Source organism: Cornus florida, unplaced genomic scaffold (genome assembly GCF_030987335.1).
Source record: "Cornus florida cultivar Cherokee Brave unplaced genomic scaffold, ASM3098733v1 CherokeeBrave_3.0.0_Hap2_Chr06, whole genome shotgun sequence".
NCBI lineage: Eukaryota > Viridiplantae > Streptophyta > Magnoliopsida > Cornales > Cornaceae > Cornus > Cornus florida.
Genome location: NW_026775576.1, coordinates 106,398,447 through 106,408,535, shown reverse-complemented (window position 1 = coordinate 106,408,535; position 10,089 = coordinate 106,398,447). Strand labels below are relative to the sequence as shown.

General features: G+C 35.8%; 2 protein-coding genes across 3 annotated transcripts; one reads left to right on the top strand and one right to left on the bottom strand.

The window, feature by feature from the left end:
- Positions 1–231: 231 nt before the first annotated feature.
- LOC132313711 (pentatricopeptide repeat-containing protein At2g20710, mitochondrial-like) lies at positions 232–4,049 on the bottom strand. 2 transcript variants are annotated; one of them, XM_059812621.1, is made up of 3 exons: positions 3,641–3,748; positions 2,781–2,878; positions 232–1,980 (listed from the first exon to the last, which is right to left on the bottom strand). In XM_059812621.1, the coding sequence occupies exon 3, from the start codon at positions 1,966–1,968 to the stop codon at positions 700–702; it is 1,269 nt and encodes a 422-aa protein (XP_059668604.1). In that variant the 5' UTR covers positions 1,969–1,980; positions 2,781–2,878; positions 3,641–3,748; the 3' UTR covers positions 232–699. The 2 variants fall into 2 exon arrangements, with proteins under 2 accessions (XP_059668604.1, XP_059668602.1); XM_059812619.1 differs by lacking the exon at positions 2,781–2,878 and having other exon boundaries at positions 3,641–4,049.
- A 2,106-nt stretch (positions 4,050–6,155) lies between these two features.
- LOC132313710 (probable glycosyltransferase At5g03795) lies at positions 6,156–10,074 on the top strand. Its single transcript, XM_059812618.1, has 3 exons — positions 6,156–6,713; positions 8,167–8,731; positions 9,383–10,074. Exons 1-3 carry the CDS (start codon positions 6,347–6,349, stop codon positions 9,906–9,908), a joined length of 1,458 nt encoding a protein of 485 aa, XP_059668601.1. The 5' UTR covers positions 6,156–6,346; the 3' UTR covers positions 9,909–10,074.
- Positions 10,075–10,089: the final 15 nt, after the last annotated feature.

Below are 10,089 nucleotides of genomic sequence, written 5' to 3'. Positions count from 1 at the left end.
ATTGTTTATTATTGCATCCAGCTGAAAGTATTAAACTCTAAAGCCACCACTTCACAATTATTGGTAGACAGAACCTATATAGGATTTATTGCTATACTCGGTTAATTTAATCCTCTAATGTACACTGAAGTGGAAGACATCTCTATGTTTTCTAAGTCATCCAATTGATAACCGAGCCAAGCTCAAACGACCATATTCTCAGCTTGACTCAGTTCAATTGCAACCATAATCTGCCTACAAACACGGACAAATCCCATATATTGTTCAGGTAACTTTCCTTCATTGTTGAACAAACAGAAGGTGCTGCTAATTACAAAAAGCAGAACTAAAAAACACCAAGTACAAAAAGAAGAATGCATTGCAGACATTGTAGATGAAATTGGATGTTTATAGCTGTGACTGGTCTACATTCTTCAGAAGCTTACAGCCTCCTCAATCCCTCTCATATTTCCCTTGCAAGGATGAAGAGAGAGACGTGAATGTGATAAGCAAGTGTGAGTTCTGCTACTCTCAAATAGTTCCATAATACTTGTCAAATAAATGAAACGGAAATAGTAGGATTTACCAACATCCATGAAATACCCATGGGAATTGCCACTACTATTCCCAGGGTTGAATCGCATTTACTTCCAAAAATTGCTAGTGATTTGTTCACGTTACTGGCACGATTCACCTGCTTGGTTTGTAATTGCAACAATTCTATTTCAGCTCTGAAATCCCATGTATTTCTTTGGCCCCAGCCAAATCATCCACACGCTCCAATGTTGAATTTTCATGTGTTTCTCCATCCCCAACAAAAGAATCCCCTTCCACTAAACGAGGTACATCTGAATTTGATTTCCCATTTTTAATATAGTTAAGCAATCTGTCGTGGATTTCAGTAGAGACAACGGCCTTAGCTTGGAGTGACTTTATAAATTCCTCTGCTTCCTCAACATTGCCTGTCTCTTTCAAGTATGCCAGACAGGCAGCTGAAGTGTCCTTGTTTGGCTTCCATCCTGGTAAACACATCGAGATTGCTTGCTTCATAGCTTCTAAAGCCTTTGGAATCTGCTTTTTAGCCACATAACCTGTAGCCAAGAAATACCATGTATTCATGATAGGCTTTCCCCCTTTTGATTTTGCTCTATTTATGAGATCTTCAGCTTTCTCCATAAGACCCTTTCTGCAATAAAAACTAATCAAAAAGTTCGGAACCTTGAAATCATAATTTAATTCACTGGATTCCCACTCTTCAAAAATCTTCTTAGCACCTTCTAAGTCATCAAATTTCAGTAGTGAGCTTATCATGCTCATATAGCCCTTGTTGTATATCTTTTCTGTTTTCTTGTAGAGTTCCCAAAGCCGTAGCACTTCATCTTTATTCCCTGTTGCTGCATATTGTGTGAGAAGGAATTCAAATGCAAGATGATTTTTTTTTGAATTTGCTATTAAACGCTCAGATTTCTTTAACACTGCCAATGCCTTGTCTACAAGCCCAGCTTTCATATACCCACTTGCTGCAACAGCATAAGCATTCCAGTCCAAACCAATCATAGGATCAGATTCCATTCGCTGAAGGATCCTGTCCATTCCCTCAGTTTCAGAGGCAGCTGCGTATGCACTCAGCCGTGTGCAAAAAGTAAATTTGTCCAATTTGATGCCCTTTTCTTCCATCTCCTGCATCACACCATCTAATAACTCATGTTTTCCTGTCTTATAATAGAGATTCAGCATATAATTGAAGCATGCTGGCGACCTAGCCATTCCCATTTCTCTCATCTTCTGCATGAGATCCTCTGCTTTCTCCACATATTTCTGTTGTGCATAGCAGTTTAGAAGAGCACGAAAAACCTCACTTGATTTTAATTCTTTTGGAATGTTATTGAAATAATTCTCGGCTTGTTTAATCCCATGAACTTTTGAGATCAAGTCCAGTCGTACAGCAACGTCATGGGTTGAAAGTTCAAGACACCTTTTGTCACTCATCCACTGAGATATCTGACAAAGCAATAAAAATCAATTTCAGGTGTTTAGAATCTGAGATAAAAGAGAATATTCAATATCACTGTACACAGATGATTTTGATGGATGAAATCGAACAAAGGACCATATTTGTAACACACTTTTTTTTTTTCCTAACAAAAAAATTACAGCTTAGCTCAGTTGCTACCGAAAATAAGGAATTACACAACAGGTAATTAAGAAACATTATGGTACATTAGCCAGACAAAAACTCAGCAATTTAAACATTCTTTCCATATGAAAAAGCATCTTTGAACCCCTGCAATACTTCTACAATCAGGCTACAAGAGAACAAACCCCATGAATCCCAGCATTGTCTTAAATTAGATAAAGTTACATTAGGACAAATAACACTTCCAGGTAATGCTAATAAGCTACAATGCAGAATCACTTATAGTTAACCATCTTTTTCGAAAGAAAATATAAAAATAAACGAAATGAATATTCATGAATTGACTCATACTTTTCCTCGATAAATTCAATGTCTTAACAAATCCATTAGATCAATTTCCCCCCAAAAAAGGAAAATCCATTAGATTCAAAGCCTTCCATTACCAGACTTTTCGTAAAATCTAGGGGCACACTCCAACTTCCTATTGAAATTTTGGTCACTCTGTAACTGTGTTTAACATAATATTTTGAACAATAAAACCGTTGTACGAATCATGCCTGTCAAAGAATATGTTGATTTGCTCCAATGTTTACTTTTTTTTTTTTTTTTTCATTGGCAAGAAACTCACACACCCATTTGCCCCTATGGGGATTTGAATCTTCACCTCACACTTTGAGAGGTCGAGGCAATACCACTATGCTGCAATGCCCTTGGTAATGTTTACTTTTCATTCAGATGCAATCTCCATTTCCCATTAGGACTCTGTTCCAAGTAATAGATTTGAATCTTCAATTTCCATTTTAAAAACAATAGAGCAATTTATATAAAGTGGATACAAGCACTAAGAAACTATGGATTAAAAAAAGCTGCTAATTTTCTAAAGCATAAGAATATACACTATTTTAATAATCTCTCTTTGTTGCATCAGAAATAATATCTCGAGGAAGCACTTCAAATATCGTGTGTACAGAGATATTTTCCCTGGCACTAATCGCACTAAGAAACTATGGATTAAAAAAACTCCTAATTTTCTAAAGCATAAGAATATACAGTATTTTAATAATCTCTCTTTGTTGCATCAGAAAATAATATCTCGAGGAAGCGCTTCATAAATTTGTGTATTCTATATATAAATATATACACAACACTTGATGAACGGTTAAACATAAGGTCTGTTTGGTTGCTAAAAACAGGAAAGAAGGTGATAAGCATAAAAATATATTATTCATCGTCGCGGACCCGTAAAAGCAAAACCTACTATCTATAATCTAATACTACCCATTTCCCAGAAGAAAAGACTCAGTAACGTGATTACAAAAAAAATCAGTTTGTCGACCATTTTCCCCTCATTTTCTCAGTAACCAAACAAAAGCACATATACTATATATAGCTTTCTCGGGAAGACTAAAACAGAAACAATTTCACAATAAAAAAAAAAAAAAAAAGAAAAGAGAGAGACGCAAAACCCAACAAAATTGACAATGAGGAACAATGAAAAAATGATCTGAATGGTAGAAAAGAGACCTCAAGAGCATGGTTGAATCTTCTATAACGTCTCAGCTCCTTGATTATGTTTTGAAGCAATTCTTTCCATACTTCCCTTCCTTCTTCGACCCACTGATCGAGCACCGGCACGATCGAAACCCTAAAATCTCCGATTGGAGAAATCCGACGATACAGAGAGTCTTTTGTTGTTGAGTACCAGAAAAGTCCTCGGAAACAAATAAAACGACGACATATATTCGAATTAAATAAACCAATCGAGCGAACCAGGTTCATCGGAAGTTTTTTTTTTTTTTTTTAACGAAGGTTCATCAGAAGACGAACAACAACAATATGGTAAACTTCAATTTAGAGAAAGTACGGTGTGGAGAGAGAGTGAGTGTGTGTTTAGAGAATAATAGACTAGCAGTCCAGACTCCAGTAAGTCTAATACTTGATATAATAATGTGCAATCTCAAGCCCAATAATGGGCTATCTCAAGGTATGAAATTGTCGCCTCAGTCATGCAGACCCTTCTTAGAATTCAAAATGTTTTATCGGCTTCAGCCCAATAATACTGGGCCATAAAAGAATCGAAATTTTTCATCATCATCATTTTGCTTTATAATTTCATACATTGGAAGGGATCCACCACATCCTCTTTTTATGTTTTTATTTTTATTATTTTTTTATTAAATGTCATTTCATCAACAGTCCCGATCATGTAATAATTTTTAAGGAAGGAACATCAAAATCCTATTATTTATAAATTGCTTTTCACGAATTACCCAAGGAAAGGACCATAAAATTAGCTTCAATTTTTACCTAAATTACTAAATAAATTAAATTTATTAAAATAAATATTAATTACAGTTCAGTTGACTTTACCAAGTATACAAATCCCAACACTATGTTGAATATAAGATATTTTCCCAACAAAAGAAAGTTTTTCATTTTTTGTTGGGCAAATTTCTCAAAACTCCTTATACTTCTAAAATTCGATCATAAAATTCTAACTTATTTTCAAAAACTCTTATACTTTTTAAAAGTGATCGCATTGTCCCAATATTTGAGTCCGACCCGTTAAATAAATTATGAAATGTCAAATTTAACCTTACTATTTAATGTTAATTTAAAACTTAAAAATTATATTTTTTAATAACAATTTTACTCTTTCATGCACAAACCACGTCATTCACGTCCCTAACCACCATTCCACTCCATAAAACACCACCGTCGCTACTGCGAGGAAGCCGCAACCACCGTCATCAAATTGGTGCCACAATTATCAAATTTATAATTGGAATCACAGAATTTGAAGCAATTGGGATCAAACTGGGATAGAAGAAGGACCAAATAGGTACATGGTGGCAACGACGAGGGTACTCAGTGATGAAGAAGGTGGGAAATTAGGGTTTCGATGGAAGGGGTAGAAGGAGGTGGTGGTGGAGGCGTTTATAATGGTGTTGGATGGTGACGGTGGCGCCGGTGGTGGTTGTGAGGTAGGAATGGTGGTGGCGGTTCCGGCGATGGGGATGGTAGTGCGGTGGTGGCCTTTGGTTTGGCTAGTCGAGATTATTGCGATCTCACATGGCCGTCGATTCAGTCGCTTTCTCAACTTTTTGTTTCCTTATTGAATCACTGTGAAGAAGACGACCCATCAAGCCGACAGCCGTCTCCACCAGTTGCCCCACCATTGCAGAGGTGTAATTGTGTTTTAATTTGTATACTTCGTTCGTATCTATATGAGCGTTTTCTGGTTTTAGGGTTCGTTTGCAATCCTTTTTGCAACAATCCCCAATTCACCATTGCAGAGGCCACCACGCACAGCTAAGGGTTGTGTTTGGTGAGTTTGAGACTAAGTTTGGTGGGAACTGAGTTGACCCGAGTGAGCATGATGATGATGATGGAGATCGCTGGAGAAACTCTAAAGCATCAATGACGCAATTGCATCGAAACTGATGAGAGCACAACCTTAAACTCCATGATTGCCGGCGAGAAGCTCTAAGCATCAAAGACGCAATTGCAGTGACCAAAACCAGTGAAGTCTCCGATGAATCAGAAACAGACACAATCAATAAAATTTATGGCAAGCATCATACAGATCGTGAACTTCCTTGAAGACCCAACTGGTTGGCGAAATCGGTTACCGGAGTTTGCTATTGGTCGACAATATACTCGGCTACAGGAGAACGATAGCTTAGAGAGAGAGAGAGCGTGGGTAAGGCCGTGTTTGGTGCTAAAATTATTAGTGTAATTAGGCCTGTTTGGCAATAGTGTGAAGTGGTTATTGTGAGAAGTGATGCGTTGTCACAATCCTATTGGATGTTCAGATTATTTAACATTAAAAAGTAAGATCAAATTTATCATTTTATCGTCCGATTAACGGGTTGGACTCAGATATTGAAGGGTAATGTGATCACTTTTTTAAAATGTAAAGATTTTTTAAAACAAGCTGAGGTTTTATGATCAAATTTTAAAAATATCGGAGGTTTTGAAAAATTTGCCCTTTTTTGTTTGAGAAATATACTAAGCTTCTATATATATATAGGAGGCACTGAGCCTATGAGTGCTATAATATTTGACTAAATAAAAAATAAAAAATAAAAAGCATCATTTACTCTTTCTCGGGCTATATAAGCCTACATGATCCATTGGTTCCAGACTCCTTAAGTCCAACATCCAAATAGACAACAGTTCAACGTCTCTCTCTCTCTCTCTCTCTCTAGATCTCACTTAGCAGCCTGGATGGCTCGTTCAATTTTGGTACTCTATTCTCTCTCTCGTCGGCGTATCTCAGATTCTTTTAGAGGTTTGTTCTTCATACCTACAACCTTAGCTCTCCTCACATCTCTCTTCATTATCTTCTACATCTCTTCAACCTCAAATCTCTTCATTCATCCCCACCAAACCCATCTTCAAATCAAACAATCATCACTTCATTTTTCATCAATCTCTCCACCCACCAACCCAATCATCCAAATTTCTGTTCACAAGCCCACCAAACTTCCAATTTTTAATTCACTCAAGCCAGAAGAAGTTGAGACAACACCTCTTTTAGCGGAGGATGGTGATGAGAATCATTTGTCAAAGGAACTTCAAACTGACTCAGATGGTATGAATACAATCACTTTTATGCTTATGGGTCTTTATTTTTAATTCTTGAATTTATTTGGTATTCTTTGTGGACATTTGGGTAGGTTTATTATATCTATTGGTATGCTTATCACAATGTTCACTGCATCTTGAATGATCTTTATTCGATTTACTCAGAATTCTGAAGCACAAACTTATCATTACCCTTTAAGTGAGAGTGAAATTCAATTTTTGCTATAAATATTAAATTGGGTAATAAAATTTTATTTGTTTATCTCACTAAGCACTCACGGACTCAGAAAATTATTTGAGAGGGGGTGGGTTTAAACAATATATATATATATATATATATATATATATATATATATTTCAAACTACCATAACAAACAAATTTTTTTTTTTTTTTTCTTTCTAATATTAATTAATATTTTCCATTGAGCACAATTCAACTTGATTGCAAAATTTAATTGCAACTTGATTAGATTTAAATGTAACTTGATTGAAAAAAAAAAAAAAACTTGATTGAAAATTTTGAACCATAATAAGCAAATAAATGAATTTCATCATTATCAAATTTAGTAGAGAAAGCTGATTAGGGCCCCCAGTTGGCACACTGTAGGTCCGTCCCTGTTACTATGATAAGATAACAACTGATGTGTCTTGATCCTGCCTGCTCTAGTAGAATCTTTACCTCTCGCATGTGAATGATCTCATGTCTTCTTTTATGGATTTATGTAAATCCTGGTTTCGAATAAATTCTATTGCCTTCTATAAAAACCATCTGCTACTTATTGATGTGTTCTAATAAAATACTACGATATATTGCTTGATCCAATACTTCATCACAAGGTCTTACATTTTAAATGCAATGCTTGTTAAGTTTAACAATATATGAATATCTATTTTTAACAGTGTCAAATATTCTCTCAAATTTCAATCATTACATTTTTCAATTTCATTCTCGCGAATTATTGAATTAGAGCTTGACAAGATTGAAATGACATTTAAAATAAATAAATCCACTTAAGTAATGTTAATAGGACACAGTTTTTTTTGTTTTTTGTTTCCATAATAGGACACTGATGGGTAATAAACTTATGATCAAAATTTGGTAAGATCCCAGTTAAGTAAAGTCACTTAAGAATGACCTAGTATATGTAGATTCGAAACTTTAGAATGATTGGGGTTTGTCAACCTTTCAATGACAAACAGTTATCTTGTCATTTTTCATTCTATTATTCAGAAAAAAACCATATATTTTCAGAATAAGCAAAATAAGTCTTATGAGAGATTAATTTGTTTCCGATTCAAGAGCTTCCAACCACAAAAATTAGTTTCTTATTACTCTAGCAATTAAATAATCCAATCACACCATTATCTTATATGTTCTGATTTGAAAAATCTTTAGTGGATGTGTTTAGAGTTTAATTTCTTAACCCCACAATCTGGATTTGTTGATTTTCATGGTTCAGGAAACTTTGTGACTAATGAGGTGTTCCATGACAGAGATATTTTTCTGGAAAATTATAAAGAAATGAATAAAAGCTTCAAGATATATATTTATCCTCACAGGCATGATGATCCCTTTGCACACGCGCTCTTGCCAGTGGAGTTCGAGCCTGGGGGCAACTATGCCAGTGAAAGCTACTTCAAAAAAGTTCTTGTGAAAAGCCATTTCATCACAAAAGATCCTTCCACAGCAGATCTCTTCTTTATGCCATTTTCGATTGCAAGGTTGCGGCATGACCCAAGAATAGGAGTTGGAGGTATCCAAGAATTTGTCAGAGATTATATCTTGAACATTAGTCACAGCTACCCTTATTGGAACCGGACAGGTGGGGTGGACCATTTTTATGTTGCTTGTCATTCCATTGGAAGGTCGGCGATGGAGAAAGTTGAAGAAGTTAAATTCAATGCCATTCAAGTTGTATGCTCTTCGAGCTATTTCCTGTCTGGGTATATTGCTCACAAGGATGCATCCTTGCCACAAATATGGCCAAGACAAGGGGAGCCCCCAGATGTTGCTTCATCAAAAAGGTGAGGCTATATCTTTCATGTGCCAATTCTTGTTATATTATGGATAGGATAGTTTCAATTGAAGTTCTTTGTATGCACTATCAGATTTTCTCTATAAATAATAGTTGTGAAGAATGCTCATTGCACTCTGTTATTTGTTTTCTGAAGGCTATGTACTTCGTTGTCTATTTGAATAGCTCCTGTGTATTCCAAAAGTCTTCTAGGACATGCTATTCAGTTGAAGTTATGTTTAGCGTTAAACAAATTGAAGTTATTTTTAGTGTTGCGCAACTACATACCTGTTTGGTAAACATCAAGAACCTAAACCCATGGCTTCATGCACTAGAAGAAATGCCTTTACATGATGAAATGATGATGCTTCTGAAGTAGGCTTCACCTATAACTTGATTGGCAGCAAACTCAAATTAATGTTGTGATTATATTAGCTGTTTCAAGTGGTACTACAGATCTTAGATAGCTTGCATATGGTTCAGTTTAGTTATATTATACTTGCTACATTAATTTCAGTTGTAGCTGCATCACTGAAGGTCTTAAGTTTACCAATAAGACATGTTATCTAAATATATTTTGAATTTGTTCAGTCTCAGTCTTATTGTGTTCACTAAACATGAACTGCACTCATCTTACTTTCTGTTTAGAGTGATGTTTCAGGGAAAAGCTTGCTTTCTTTGCTGGGTCAATCAACTCGCCAGTTCGCGAAAGGCTTCTTCAAGTGTGGACAAATGACTCGGAGATATCTGTCCACTTTGGTCGGCTCACAACACCATATGATAAAGAGCTTCTCGGGAGCAAGTTTTGCCTCCATGTCAAAGGCTTTGAAGTAAGCACTGCTCGTATTGGGGATGCACTATACTATGGTTGTGTCCCTGTCATCATCTCCAACCACTACGATCTCCCATTTGCAGACATATTAAACTGGAGGAGCTTTTCAGTTGTTGTTGCGACATTGGACATACCGTTGCTCAAGAAAATCCTCAAAGGGATAAGCTTCAATGAATACCTACAGCTACAGAGCAATGTGTTGAAGGTTCGAAAACATTTCCAGTGGCATGATTCCCCAGTTGACTACGACGCATTTTATATGGTTATGTATGAGTTATGGCTCCGACGTGGTTCCATGAGAGTTGCATTTAGTCCTTTTGTGGCTGATACTATGTTGAATAGTTCATTCACCTAGTGGCATCACTTGATTAGTATGATTATATATCCATCTCATTTTGTAAGTATCTTGCAGTCACAAATTGGATCATCAATTTGTGCATTGAAGTTTTTTTATCCTAATTTCCCAACACGTACATTGAAGTTCATCTTATAGAAAATAATTTCATATTTGTTTAAAATAAGCTGGCTCTGAGTAA

Excerpts from the sequence above, each read along its gene's own strand:
- LOC132313711 (XM_059812619.1), bottom strand. The coding sequence starts at position 3,895 with ATGAACCTGGTTCGCTCGATTGGTTTATTTAATTCGAATATATGTCGT. Across the intron at positions 1,981-3,640 it reads GATTCAACCATGCTCTTGAG|ATATCTCAGTGGATGAGTGA; the intron begins GTCTCTTTTCTA and ends TTGCTTTGTCAG.
- LOC132313710 (XM_059812618.1), top strand. The coding sequence starts at position 6,347 with ATGGCTCGTTCAATTTTGGTACTCTATTCTCTCTCTCGTCGGCGTATC. Across the intron at positions 6,714-8,166 it reads ACTTCAAACTGACTCAGATG|GAAACTTTGTGACTAATGAG; the intron begins GTATGAATACAA and ends TTCATGGTTCAG. Across the intron at positions 8,732-9,382 it reads GATGTTGCTTCATCAAAAAG|GGAAAAGCTTGCTTTCTTTG; the intron begins GTGAGGCTATAT and ends GTGATGTTTCAG.